The following is a 15,195-nucleotide window of genomic DNA, read 5'->3' as shown; positions in this document are numbered from 1 at the left end:
ACCAACCCACAAGCCTGAAGATCCAGGGAAAGTGACCAAGTTGGCCAGTGCTGGGTAATGTATGAGTTAATTCTCTGTGTCCGTCACTCACACAGGTGTCCGACTGGTGCTCCAGCAGTGGCTTCAACAGGTGGGTCACTCATCTGACTCATAGTCAACCATAACTCGCAACACAACCCATTCTCATTTACAACCCATTCTCACTTAGTTGCGCTGTACTGTAAGCATGTGATGTATGAAGTCTATGGGTCAAATGGGATATGCTGGAGGGGTATAGTTTAAATACGCCTCATAGTTGGTGTCATCTCATTTATGGAGCCACCAATCTGTCAGGGAGTAGTGGCATGTTTTTAACCAGGGGGTTGGGTGGGAGGTCTGAACTGGATTTGAACAACTAGTGAAAGTATGTGGTAGAAAACTAACCTCCGTCTCAGAGGACCAGACAAGATGCACTACTGGGAAACATGCTAGACCACAGACAGACAGGACCTCAAATAGCGTTACAACCTCAAGCATGACATTCTTCAAATGAATAAGACCCAGAAGGAAAGAGTCAGATCCTTCTGTTTGGAAATAGAGGGCTCTGAATGAGGCTAGTTCCTAATTTGGGATTTTAAATCATTCAAGACATCTGATTCCCCTTATTGAAATCAAATTAACCTCACTTGGATGACGTCCTACAAGAGGAATCCAAAATGACGGGGTATGACAAATTATGATTTTCCTTCTGCTCCAATCTACTGACTGTGACGATGGTGGAGGGAACAGTCACCCCTTCTGTTTGGTAGAGGTTCCATGGCATTTCATTGAAATACATTCAAATACTTGATTATGGATATTCAATATGTTTAGGACACTCAAAAGTAGCTAGCTAATCCACTTGCACACACACATAGTGAATTCTTTTCCACAGCCAAAAAGCAGATGAAGGCACATCCACAGAAGTATTAACTAACTGACCAGTATGCCTCAGACATTTTAAACCAACCATACGACACAGCAAATCCAGACTTTTACTGCTAACTCTGGAGGGAAAGATGAAGCAATTGACAGACAGGAAAAACAAGTGAAGACTACTAAATACCCTGACATTTCAGGGCGAGGCATGTAGCCTGCTGACGTAAATCTATGTATTTTGAGAATTGGCCGACAGCTATCTGCGTACCATACTGAAATGGCTGCCTGATATATCACCACTGTCCCGACACAGACAGAAAAGAACTGCCCTATTACATGCCACAAGATCCATTTTATTGCAGCAAATTATATATGAAAGTTAACTGAAATGGAACCAAGATGATGAGTGCCTATGTATGAGCCAAGGATGCACTAAGTATGTGTTATAGATTTTGTACTTCCTGTATTTGTCATCCCCAAACCTAAATGGTACAGTAAGTGCCTCTGTGGTATGTTGAGGTTGATGCAGAGGGTAGAATGAGTGGTTTTATCTAGTCAATGTTACCCTTTTGCCCACTGACTAATTTTGTCATTGGTCTAGACTAGATTAAACACTAGATGCTTTGTTTCCTAATCTTGCCTCATTCTCTCCTCTCTCCTCAGATACAGCCAACCTCATATTCGAACCTGGTCCTTCTCTCAAGCGGTAAGGACATAATCTGTTTTGTGTCCATAAACTCCACTCCACTGGTTCAGAGTGGCTCCTCTGGCTCCGTATCTCCATCCTCACTTCCCAATCCCCCATGATCCTGTTCATCTACACACACTCAGTGGTGATGAGAAGCCATAAGTACTCTTGGATGAATGAAACACACAGACTTAGCATTGCTTACACAATTCAATGAACAATGATAAGATATGTCAAAATTATAAATCTCTATCAATTAAAGGGTCGTTTTTGAGGTCCAGTGGTTTGGAGAAGAGATTACTGAGGTGTTTGCACCATGTGTCCCTCCCTTTAACTGCAGTTGAGAGAGAGATCATCTATCTCCTCCTGCTATGTGAGGAATGTCTCTGGCGTCTGAGACAATCCCATTATATCACACAGATGAGACAATCCCATTATATCACACAGATAAGACATTGAACAAGAGGCGTGGTACATATACTCACACACTGACACAAAACTATTCTCCATATTCTTTATGGTCTTCTTCATCACAATCTTGAGCCATTTCATTTCCAGTCAATATCAGTTAATAGCTAACCATGAAAGTGGCCATTCTGAAGGCTATTATCAGCAGCTGGACACAACCCACTGTTACGCCTCAAAAAGGAGCTATAGTGGAAATTGATCTGCCCCTTATTGGCTATGACCGATGTGGGCATCGGAGTACCTGGCTGGGGGATATTGGAACATTCAGCGGCCTAGCCTCTGGGAATCACTTTCCCGCCTCCTCTCCTCCTGTCATATCCCAGAGAGCCATGTTAATGCCAGTCCCTCAGTCACACTTAGCAGGCATACACATCCAGTGGGGTCAGATATGTGGCCACAGAGCAGCTAGTGACAAAGGAACAAATCACTACTCCACAGGTTCACGATCTCTGAGGCTTATTGTGCACAAACAAGAAAACCTTGATGTAAAAGTCAAGCCTTTGTCAAGGCCCAGGGAGAGCGAGAAATAGGTGCTATAGACATACATTACTTTATTTTTTTAATTCCTCTGTGAATAATTTCAGAAGGAGTGTGGAATCATGTACAGTGTTGTGAAAAAGTATTTGCCCCCTTTCTAAATTGTTGAACATTTTCATACTGAATGTTATCAGATCTTCAACCAAAACCTAATATTAGATAAAGGGAACCTGCGTGAACAAATAACACAACAATTACATCCTTATTTCAGAAATAGCGTTATGCAACACCCAATGCCAGCGTGAAAAAGTAATTTCCCCCTTATATTCAATAACTGGTTGTGCCACCTTCAGCTGGAATGACTCCAACCAAAAGCTTCCTTTAGTTGTTGATCAATCTCTCACGTCACTGTGAAGGAATTTTAGCCCACTATTGCATGCAGAACTGCTTTAACTCAGCAACATGTTTTCAAGCATGAACTGCTTGTTCCTGCCACAACATCTCAATTGGAATTAGGTCTGGACTTTCAAATAAAATCAAATTTACTAATATAGCCCTTCTTACATCAGCTGATATCTCAAAGTGCTGTACAGAAACCCAGCCTAAAACCCCAAACAGCAAGCAATGCAGGTGTAGAACCATGGTGGCTAGGAAAAACTCCCTAGAAAGGCCAAAACCTAGGAAGAAACCTAGAGAGGGACCAGGCTATGAGGGGTGGCCAGTCCTCTTCTGGCTGTGCCATGTGGAGATTATAACAGAACATGGCCAAGATGTTCAAATGTTCATAAATGACCAGCATGGTCAAATAATAATAATCACAGTAGTTGTCGAGGGTGCAACAAGTCAGAACCTCAGGAGTAAATGTCAGTTGGCTTTTCATAGCCGATCATTGAGAGTATCTCTACCGCTCCTGCTGTCTCTAGAGAGTTGAAAACAGCAGGTCTGGGACAGGTAGCACGTCCGGTGAACAGGTCAGGGTTCCATAGCCACAGGCAGAACAGTTGAAACTGGAGCAGCAGCACGGCCAGGTGGACTGGGGACAGCAAGGAGTCATCATGCCAGGTAGTCCTGAAGCATGGTCCTAGGGCTCAGGTCCTCCGAGAGAGAGAAAGAAAGAGAGAAAGAGAGAATTAGAGAGAGCATACTTAAATTCACACAGGACACCGGATAAGACAGGAGAAGTACTCCAGATATAACAGACTGACCCTAGCCCCCGATACGTGAACTACTGCAGCATAAATACTGGAGGCTGAGACAGGAGGGGTCAGGAGACACTGTGGCCCTATCCGATGATACCCCCGGACAGGGCCAAACAGGCAGGATATAACCCCACCCACTTTGCCAAAGCACAGCCCCCACACCACTAGAGGGATATCTTCAACCACAAGGCCGAGTATAGCCCACAAAGATCTCCGCCACGGCACAACCCAAGGGGGGGCGCCAACCCAAACAGGAAGATCATGTTAGCGACTCAACCCACTCAAGTGACGCACCCCTCCTAGGGACGACATGGAAGAGCACCAGTAAGCCAGTGACTCAGCCCCTGTAATAGGTTTAGAGGCAGAGAATCCCAGTGGAGAGAGGGGAACCGGCCAGGCAGAGACAGCAAGGGCGGTTCGTTGCTCCAGAGCCTTTCCGTTCACCTTCACACTCCTGTGCCAGACTACACTCAATCATATGACCTACTGAAGAGATGAGTCTTCAGTAAAGACTTAAAGGTTGAGACCGAGTCTACGTCTCTCACATGGGTAGGCAGACCATTCCATAAAAATGGAGCTCTATAGAGAAAGCCCTGCCTCCAGCTGTTTGCTTAGAAATTCTAGGGACAATTAGGAGGCCTGCGTCTTGTGACCGTAGCGTACGTGTAGGTATGTACGGCAGGACCAAATCGGAAAGATAGGTCGGAGTAAGCCCATGTAATGCTTTGTAGGTTAGCAGTCAAACCTTAATCAGCCCTTGCCTTAACAGGAAGCCAGTGTAGGGAGGCTAGCACTGGAGTAATATGATCCATTTTTTGGGTTCTAGTCAGGATTCTACCAGCCGTATTTAGCACGAACTGAAGTTTATTTGGTGCTTTATCCGGGTAGCCGGAAAGTAGAGCATTGCAGTAGTCTAACCTAGACGTAACAAAAGCATGGATTAATTTTTCTGAATCATTTTTGGACAGAAAGTTTCTGATTTTTGCAATGTTACGTAGATGGAAAAAAGCTGTCCTTGAAACAGTCTTGATATATTCGTCAAAAGAGAGATCAGGGTCCAGAGTAACGCCGAGGTCCTTCACAGTTTTATTTGAGACGACTGTACAACCATCAAGATTAATTGTCAGATTCAACAGAAGATCTCTTTGTTTCTTGGGACCTAGAACTAGCATCTCTGTTTTGTCCGAGTTTAAAAGTAGAAAGTTTGCAGCCATCCACTTCCTTATGTCTGAAACACAGGCTTCTAGCGAGGGCAATTTTGGGGCTTCACCATGTTTCATTGAAATGTACAGCTGTGTGTCATCCGCATAGCAGTGAAAGTTAACATTATGTTTTGGAATGACATCCCCAAGAGGTAAAATATATAGTGAAAACAATAGTGGTCCTAAAACGTACTATACCATTTCAAATTTGTTTATTTTTAACCATTTTCATGTAGACTTGATTGTGTGTTTTGGATCATTGTCTAGCTGCATGACAGAGAAAACATAGAAAATCAGAAAGGGAGCAAATACTTTTTAACGGGACTGTACAGTATGTAGGTGAGAGTGAGAATATTCATTGCTCAGCGAAGTATGGACCACAGCAGTACTCAGAGTTAAAGGTCCAATGCAGCTGTTTTTATCTCGATATCAAATCATTTCTGGGTAACAGAAATGATTGTTTTCAATTAAAATGGTCAAAAAGAAACAAAAATGGCTTCTTAGCAAAGAGCAAATTCTCAAGCAAGAATGTTGCTAGGACTGTCTGGGAGGGGTCTGAGTGAGGAGGGGAAAACTGAAAACTAGCTGTTATTGCTGGGATGGAGTTTTGGCCTGCCTGGTGACATCACCAGGCAGGCCAAAACTCCATCTCACCAAAGCAGGCTGAAATTTCATGTGGTATTTCCATCGCACCAAAACAGACTGCACTGGACATCACGTTTTTGACTGCATTGGACATTTAAATCAATTTGTCAATTGTGTTCGCTGCGGGGGTTGAGCCACAGTGTGAGGCAACCATGCAATTACCATAAACAGGGTCTTACAGCGCATTGGGGCCTTTGCCAATCTCCTGTAGTCGCAGCACACTGAGCAGTGTAAAGAACCTGATACCAGCTCTACGGCCCTGGGCCCTGGCCCAGCGTGAGAGACCCCGAGTAAAGAATGGCCACTGTGTCTGCCAGTGAAACCCCCTCGCTCCACTTGCTCTGGAGCAGGGCTTGGGGGATATTAGTTAAGTGCTGTGACAATTCTCAGCATGGAACATGATGGGAGATTTAGTCCACAATGGTGTGACGAATCCACATTCCCAGGAAGTCTATTGGGCTATGACATGAGTGGTGGAGGGCTTACCTTATTTCCCCCACTGTGCCTTTTCATGTACCAAAACAATACTTTGTGCTAAATCATTCTAATGTGACATACTTAGACTTTTGTTCTAGAATGAATGAGAACAATAGGAACAGAATTGAGTGTAAATCTTTAAATACCAATTTTCTATCCATTTCAAAAGCCATGGCCCAGATGATTGTAACTTGGTGATGACAATGGTGTTACTTGATATGGATGAGAGGGGGGATGTGAGAAATGTAGAGAGAATGATAGAGAGACAGGAGGAGAGAGGGTAGAGGGAGAGCGAGAGAGAAGAGAATGTCCCTATAGTTTGCCTGTCACTGTATGGGCACAGTGGGGCATGTCAGGACTCAGGAGCCCCATGAGGGTTGAGGTCCGGGGGGAGACAGAGAGAGCTGTCCTCTCCAGGTCCAGGAATGTGTCTGGTTTACCACTAGTGTTCTATCACAGGGAGAACCCACCACATCCGATCCTCTGAGCAGATAGCAGCTACCATCCACAAACATTACAGCCACTGTCAGAGCTCTAGACAAATGTTATGGCTACAGTTTCTGCTCCCCACAGGGAGAAAAGAGTGTTGATAGCCTTGCTGTTGGCTTCTTTAGTTTCCTCTCATATTGCCTCCCAGAAAACCATAAGTGGCCCGTGATGTGACACACTTTTCTTTCCTTTTTCCTAAGGCACCTCCGTAATGGTATATTTTGTGAAATTCACTCAATGATGATGGTTTTACCAGTCTGTAATACCAGCATGATTTAATTGTTTAAACAGATTGTGGATATATACACTATATATACAAAAGTATCTGGACACCCCATCAAATTAGTGGATTCGGCTATTTCAGCCACACCTATTACATACAGGTGTATAACATTGAGCACACCGCCATGCAATCTCCATAGACAAACATTGGCAGTATAATGGCCTTACTGAAGAGCTCAGTGACTTTTGACGTGGCAACGTCACAGGATGTCACCTTTCCAACAAGTCAGTTCTTCAAATTTCTGCTCTGCTAGAGCTGCCCCAGTCAACTGTAAGTGCTGTTATTGTCAGTGGTGGAAAAGATACCTTAATAGAAAATGACTCAAGTAAAAGTGAAAGTCACCCAGTAAAATACTACTTGAGTAAAAGTCAAAGTATTTGTTTTTAAATATACTTAAGTGTCAAAAGTAAATAGAATTGCTAAAATGTACTTAAGTATCAAAAGTAAAAGTATAAGCCATTTAACATTCCTTAAATTAAGCAAACCAGATGGCACCATTGTCTTTTTTTATTTTTATTGACAGATAGCCAGGGGCACACTCCAACACTCAGACATAATTTACAAACAAAGCATTTGTGTTTAGTGAGTCCACCAGATCAGAGGCAGTAGGGATGACCAGGAATGTTCTCTTGATAAGTATGTGAATTGGACAATTTTCCTGTCAAAATGTAACGAGTACTTTTGGATGTCAGGGAAAATGTATGGAGTAAAAAGTACATTATTTTATTTAGGAATGTTGTGAAGTAAACGTAAACGTTGACAAAAATATAAACAGTAAAGTACAGATACCCCCAAAAACTATTTCAGTAGTACTTTAAAGTATTTTTACTGAAGTACTTTACACCACTGATTATTGTAAAGTGGAAACATCTAGGAGAAACAATGACTCAGCCGCAAAGTGGTAGACCACACAAGCTCACAGAATGGGACCGCTGAAGGTCGTAACGCATTAAAATCATCTGTCCTCTTCACGGTTCGGGCTAGGCCCCTTACTTCTATTGAAGGGAAATCTTAACACTACAGCATACAATTAGATTCTAGACGATTCTGTGCTTCCAACTTTGTAGCAACAGTTTGGGGAAGGCACTTTTCTGTTTCAGCATGACAATGCCTCTGTGCACAAAGCAAGGTCCATACAGAAATGGTTTGTCGTGATTGGTGTGGAAGAACTTGACTGGCCTGCCCAGAGCCCTGACCTCAACGCCATGGAACACCTTTGGGATGAATTGGAATGCCGACTGCAAGCCAGGATTAATCGCCCAACATCAGTGCCCAACCTCACAAATACTCTTGTGGCTGAATGGGAGCAAGTCCCAGCAACATCTAGTGGAATGTCTTCCAAGAAGAGTGGAGGCTGTTATAGCAACAAAGGGGGGGCCAACTCCATATTAATGCCGTGGTTTTGGAATTAGATGTTCAACTAGCAGGTGTCTACATACATGTAGTGTATATAGTAAACAGCAAGAGTCTGTGACAATTCAACGAATGTTATGTCAACAGGTTTGATTAACAAGTGTAACCTACAATCTAATTTCCATATTTGATGCGCTAGAGTGACATCTAGTGGTTCTTGGGTTACGATGCATACTTTAACTCGGCGGACAAATTCAGACTCACTGGTACTATCATTGCAAGCTAATGTTCACCAAAGTTTTAGCGGGGTTTCGTCGTTGTAAACGCAAGCTTTCCTTCAACAGAGACGTTATCCGCACTAAAATACGTATTTTCATATATAAGTTGCAGGTATGTTTCAGGGTGATTTGAGGGCTAGACTATCACCTTAATGTTTGAAGACAAACTGTGTTTTTCGTTTTACCTATACGTTTTTTTAACTAACACAAACACAGGGCTTGAGTCAATCAATTTTACCTATCAATCCATCAATGATGGAGACACATTTTGAGTAAACGGTTATAGGCCTACATGACTTAACTGAACCCCGTTCAATCCAGCTAGTGTTTTAAAATAATTTTGTTTTTGTGATATCTGATTCTTGTTTAGTTCCAACCATGGCAATTATTTGGTGCGGATGCATTTGATTGCTGAACTCTTGATCTGTCTGATGTGGTATTATGCTTCAATCAGTACTCACAGTTCTTGATGCTCTGTTAAACTGGTTATATTATTTATGTCTCTGATAACAGGTGCAGTTAGTTCATCTGCTTCGCTGTGGTTAGTTCATACTGCTGTGGTTGTGGTTATAGTGTGGTGAGGCATCACTAGGCTCACAGTCATCAGCTGGCTAACAAAACACGTTGCTGACTGAGATGCAAGTGTGTTGAGCAAGACAGACAGAGAAGTGTAGCCTAGATATGTTTCTCGTCTTTAGTATGTGTCATTTGGTGAAGACCAGCCTTATGAAGCTGACTTAAGTGGATATACTCTTTTGAAAGCAACAGGTACTGATTTATCAGGGATTCATCTTGACTTAATGAATATGTATATTGTTCTTTCATTGCAGCATTTTGAAACTGTATGGTAGGAATGTGTATTTTGAGCTACCATTTCTTTAAAAAATGTAGTGTTAAATTGGAGACATTTTCTTTGTCCATCCATGGACTATGGCTACATCATGACCATGGACCTGGAAAGAGATTAACCTTAGTTTGCATGTTTTTATCAGCTGACGTGACCTACATTTTGGTTTGTGTGGCTCCAGGGTCTGAGGGTCCCTCCATCAAACTCCTCAATGTTCTCTGTGAGGAACGCAGTCCCCCTGAGGAAGTATTCTAGGAGGAAGTTTGTCAATAATGCCAATGTGAAGGAAACTGTTTCTCAATGTCAGTGACAATGTCAGTTTGGTTTGAAGACATTATGGGTCATAGTCTGTTATAAAAAGGGCTGACTACAATCTTGTGCAAGTTCACTTATGAAGACTAAATGCAATGTACAAGGGTCATGCTATAAATGGACACCAACTCATCCATGATGCGAAGCAGTTCTCCCGTTTCTCTAAATCAGGAGAGATGTCAAAGTGGACCCTTTGAGATTTGGAGTATTGTACTCAGTCTATTAATTTAACATGGGGGTAAATAATGTTTTGAATTTAAAGGTCTGTCGATAAACTGAAAAGGTATATGTCTCTCTCTCGCTCCCTCTCTCTCCCTCTCCCTGCCTGCAGGCTGCCTTCCCTATATCTCTGGCTCCCTCCATGTCAGGTGATGACTACAACCCTGTAAGTACTGGAGATTGTCTATAGGTCTCTTATGTTAAGTTTTTTTTTTTTTTTAAATGGGCTTTTTTTTCCTGAGGCAGGCAGTAGTCACAAATTGTGTCTGCAATTCCTTTCTCATACAGCTTCCTCTGAGATCTCACAAGATATAGCCCGACATCCCCACCTGTGGATGCCGGGCCCTCATACCACCCTCATGGAGTCTGTTTCTGACCGTTTGAGCAGACACATGCACATTTGTGGCCTGCTGGAGGTCATTTTGCAGGGCTCTGGCAGTGCACCTCCTTGCACAAAGGCGGAGGTAGCGGTCCTGCTGCTGGGTTGTTGCCCTCCTACGGCCTCCTCCACGTCTCCTGATGTACTGGCCTGTCTCCTGGTAGCACCTCCATGCTCTGGACACTACGCTGACATTTGTGGCCTGCTGGAGGTCATTTTGCAGGGCTCTGGCAGTGCACCTCCTTGCACAAAGGCGGAGGTAGCGGTCCTGCTGCTGGGTTGTTGCCCTCCTACGGCCTCCTCCACGTCTCCTGATGTACTGGCCTGTCTCCTGGTAGCGCCTCCATGCTCTGGACACTACGCTGACAGACACAGCAAACCTTTTTGCCACAGCTCGCATTGATGTGCCATCCTGGATGAACTGCACTACCTGAGCCACTTGTGTGGGTTGTAGACTCCGTCTCATGCTACCACTAGAGTGAGAGCACCGCCAGCATTCAAAAGTGACCAAAACATCAGCCAGGAAGCATAGGAACTGAGAAGTGGTCTGTGGTCACCACCTGTAGAATCACTCCTTTTTTGGGGGTGTCTTGCTAATTGCCTATAATTTCCAGCTTTTGTCTATTCCATTTGCACAACAGCATGTGAAATTTATTGTCAATCAGTGTTGCTTCCTAAGTGGACAGTTTGATTTCACAGAAGTGTGATTGACTTGGAGTTACATTGTGTTGTTTAAGTGTTCCCTTTATTTTTTTGAGCAGTGTATATACATATATACATACATACATATATATATTTTTAAGTTGGCAAACCACTGTTATATTTGATTGCTTGTGACTACTGCAGAGAGAGAGTGAGCGAGAGAGAGAGAGAGAGAGAGACACGAGTGACACTGGTGGTGTGAAACAGGATGTTTCAAAGACTATAGCTGAGGTAGGGTGAGGGACTGTCTGATCGAGATCGAGCTGCACTGTCTGGGGAAGCTTCAATCACCCATCTCGTGAACTAGGGACTATCTGACCTCTCACTACCTTCTGTTCTATCAGGTTTCCCTGAGACAGAAACCCAAGAGGAAGACTCGAGGAGGTAAGTTGGTGTCCAGGCTTGATTCTGCTGCTTGCCTGCTTGCTGTCTGTGCCCTCAACTGTAATTTGGCCCCACTGATTTGGGCGTGTGTGAAGTGTCAGGACGATTAGAGTGTCTGTGTGGAGGGTTGTGGTGATAATGCTGTAGACCTTTATACTCGTATACAGGTTGAAAATGGCAGATTTGGGAACTGATAAACGTCTAAATTGGAATGCAGTGGTTTACAGTAACATGCTATAAATGACGTCAGAGCTCAGGCTCTGTGATTGGGTTTTGACTGACAGCTGTTCTGAACTTAGTCCCCCTCCCTCCTGTTAATTGGGCAACTTTTCCAAATGTTTTGTTGTCTAAGGGAAATGCTGTAAATTTAAGAGGACTCAATCTATTTTAAAAGATCAGACTTTGAGGATTGTAATGAATACTGCTTTGAGTCCAAATGTACAATTCACATTTCCATATCATAAAACCCATGTCATATACAGTGTCACCGTTTATGATCCCCATGATTGGTGTACAGTTGGCGTCATACCCTGGGTTATTCTGAACAGAATGAGCCTGTTTGTCTATTGTGAAGAAAATTTGCTGCGGAAAAAGCACCTGAATGCACTCGACTCCTTTCTCTGCGCACCAAAATGATGATCTGTTTCTGTGAATTGCCTTGTGAAAGCCTAACACTGTAAGATCATATTTTATAACTTAGCTAGTCATGTTGGCAATAGAACAGGCTTTCAAATGATGCACACCTGACCCAGATTGCAGTTTATAATGAACCGTTTTGGATTGCGTAAACAACAACAGTAATTGTGTGGTTGCAGGGCTGTGTTCAAAACAACTACAAGTGTGCTCGCTCTAGTTCCTCAATGGCACAGCTAGGAGAGCAAAAGAAATCTACTTTTGGTTGTAGACTCTTCTTTGAGTCATAAAAAGAGCATTGAAATGACTTAGGAACTGTGCACACTTTGGAGAGGTGTGTGACCACTTGGAGACACCAGTTAGTCCTCTAAACCCCATGTAATTTTTGGGGTTTATGTTGCACCTACCCCACATTTTACAGGAATATTCTTATGTTACTGAATGTATCTAGAGTATTGTCTGATGTAGTTATCAACAAATGCGCCGGAACTGTTGAACTGTTGTGTCCTGAACTGTAATCTAATGATATTTCCATTATCTCCAAACTATTTTCTTGCAATTGCTACCATGCTTTTTATATTTCTTCTGTAAGAAACATTTCAATTTAGCCCTATCTATAAAGGCCAATTCCCACTAGTGTAAAGGGTTAAGACAAGGCTCAGCAAGAGATTCCAATGTTATTAGCCTGTTTATGGGCAGTTACTGTATGCTGAGCAGTCTGTGCTTCATTGTGTGTGATAAACAGGTAACTGACAAAATAATGGATACACTGAGGGATACAAAGTATATTGAAAACAGGTGCTTACACACGTGCAGTTCTTGACTTAAGGAAAGCAATTAACATCCCATCATGCTTAGGGCCATGTATAAAAATGCTGGGCAGGTGATTATTTTACCTCGCAATTTATTTTTATTTTTATTGTCACATACACCAGATAGGTGCAGTGAAATGCATTGTTTTACAGGGTCAGTCATACTAGTACGGCACCCCTGGAGCAAATTATGGTTAAGTGCCTTGCTCAAGGGCACGTCGAACAGATTTTTCAACTTGTCGGCTCGGGTATTCGACCCAATGCTCTAACCTGCCATAGCTACCATGGCCATACCCATACCCCCATAGGATGACAATTCCCCATCCACAAGGCACGAGTGGTCACTGAATGGTTTGATGAGCATACATTTTATTTTAACCATATGCCATGGCCGTCTCAGTCATCAGATCTCAACCCAATTGAACACTTATGAGAGATTCTGGAACGGCACCTGAGACCACATTTTCTAACCACCATCAACAAAACACCAAATGATGTAATTTCTGTGGAAGAATGGTGTTGCATCCCTCCAATAGAGTTCCAGACACTTGTAGAATCTATGCCAAGGTGCATTAAAGTTGTTCTGGCTCGTGGTGCCCCAACACCCTACTAAGACACTTTATGTTAGTGTTTCCTTCATTTTGGCATTTACCTGTATATCCTTTGGAATACTTCTTTGACAATTATTTGTCTGACCACCATCTGATACAGGTATGCTTAAAGAGATTCTGAATCTGCTGTACTTGGAAACTGTAGCTTAAAATCTGAATCAGCAGGTGAACCATAAATCTGTTGAACAAATCTGTTGCGTAGAATGTTCAATTTGGAGTCATTGGACTATTTGAATTATATTGTATCCCTCTGTAAATCATGGCATTGTAATATTGTTTGTACCTTGCTGAACTTGCTAAAGAGGATTTATTTAACCAATCATAGTGTCATATCAAAATGTCTGCATAGCAATAAAGGTATTTTAGAGGGTATATTGTTGCTCTGCAACCACGGTGCATGAATTCAGGAACGATCTCCTCTGTGTTCAGGCAATGTGGCAATGAGCAGACGGAGGGTCTCGGTTAAAGAGCTGGGGAAGCCGGACTACCAGGGCTGGCTCTACAGGAAGAAAGAAGGGAAGGCCTTACTGGGTTTCAAATGGAAAAAGTACTGGTTTGTGCTGAAGAAGACTTCCCTGTACTGGTACACTACTCAACTGGTGAGTAACACTCATAACTTAACCCTCTATGCTGAGTCATCGTATCATTTCCACAGCTGCTTGCTGCCTCTGCTACCTTTGCTTCGTCACTGCTGGAAATTAGTCTGTCTGAGTCTGACATGGTGTTTCCTGTAGCTGGAAGTGTCTGTCAGTTTCTTCTACGGAGGCATGATTACTGGCAAGATGGAGGAATTAATTAAGCCTATGTTTACCATGTGTCAAAACTAATTTGAGGGAACTAGAAATAGATAAAAGGTTGAATAATGCCTCTTTTCATTGCTTTGAAATGCCAATACCTTTTAATGCTAAGGATCTGTCAATCCTATACTATTTTCAGGCAGAGAAAGCAGAGGGATACATTAACCTGACTGACTTCATCATCGACAGAGCATTGGAGTGCAAGAAAAAATAGTAAGTAACTTGTTTCTTATTTCACTAAATCATGTTACTGTTTGTGTGAAACCGGTCAATACATCTATTCCAGGTAATCACTGACCATTTACTGCCACATTTTCAATTTGCTAAGAACGACCAACTCTCATAATGACAGGAAGTTATAGGTTGCGTGAATGTGTAACTTCCTGAGCGCAGTGTGAATGATTTGAACACAAAGTGAGAAACTGAATCATCTGAGTTATGTTCTCTCCTGTCTCTTGCAGTGCCATCAAAGCATGTCACCCACAAGTCATGATTTTTTACTTTGCAGCTGATACCTACGAGGTGATGAACGTGTAAGTCGCATGAAAAGATTGTAATGTAAGTCATGTTAAGAGTGTCATCATAGAAACAGTGAGGAATGTGACAGTCTCTCTGTGTTTATCTGTTGCAGTTGGTTGAATAAGCTTGGGCTTGCTTCAATACAATACGAACCAACAGAGAGCAACACTGCTGGTAACCTTTTATGTTGATCAGTCGGCATGATTTATCAGCTGTGGTCCATTCCACCAATTGACTCATTCTGTTCTTTACTACTATTGCCTCAGTATCACTGCTGATTATTGTTTGTCAAGTATGTAGCCTAATGGCATTTTGACTCTGTGTCCAGAGTGCTACAGTGAGGCAAGTGATCACGAGGAGGCTGAGACGACAGAGGCTCCCCCTCCCCCATACTCTGAGCAGATGAACCAGGGCTCTGTGGATGGTCCACCTGGCAGTGGACATCAGGTCAGTAGGCAGTATGCACTGGGCAGCGGAGTAGGCTCTGGTAATTAAGGCCAGAAGTTTTTCCTAACTGTGTGACG

At 42.8% G+C, this 15,195-nt stretch overlaps 1 protein-coding gene across 2 annotated transcripts in view; it reads left to right on the top strand.

Annotated features, from left to right (window-relative positions):
• LOC129812700 (connector enhancer of kinase suppressor of ras 3-like) overlaps positions 1–15,195 on the top strand; it is a 72,332-nt gene that overhangs the window by 54,046 nt on the left and 3,091 nt on the right. The window contains exons 14-22 of one of the 2 annotated variants that reach the window (XM_055864506.1): positions 96–130; positions 1,561–1,603; positions 9,947–10,000; positions 11,260–11,299; positions 13,785–13,954; positions 14,292–14,365; positions 14,614–14,685; positions 14,784–14,845; positions 15,000–15,118. In XM_055864506.1, the coding sequence (XP_055720481.1) occupies positions 96–130; positions 1,561–1,603; positions 9,947–10,000; positions 11,260–11,299; positions 13,785–13,954; positions 14,292–14,365; positions 14,614–14,685; positions 14,784–14,845; positions 15,000–15,118 (669 nt within the window). Of the gene's footprint in view, positions 1–95; positions 131–1,560; positions 1,604–9,946; positions 10,001–10,122; positions 11,300–13,784; positions 13,955–14,291; positions 14,366–14,613; positions 14,686–14,783; positions 14,846–14,999; positions 15,119–15,195 lie in introns of those variants that run through there. The other variant, XM_055864507.1, reaches the window with a different exon arrangement.

This window comes from Salvelinus fontinalis, chromosome 16 (assembly GCF_029448725.1).
Source record: "Salvelinus fontinalis isolate EN_2023a chromosome 16, ASM2944872v1, whole genome shotgun sequence".
NCBI classification, from domain to species: Eukaryota; Metazoa; Chordata; class Actinopteri; order Salmoniformes; family Salmonidae; genus Salvelinus; species Salvelinus fontinalis.
The sequence above is the reverse complement of the archived record's forward strand: the minus strand, read 5'-3'. Positions and strand labels throughout refer to the sequence as shown.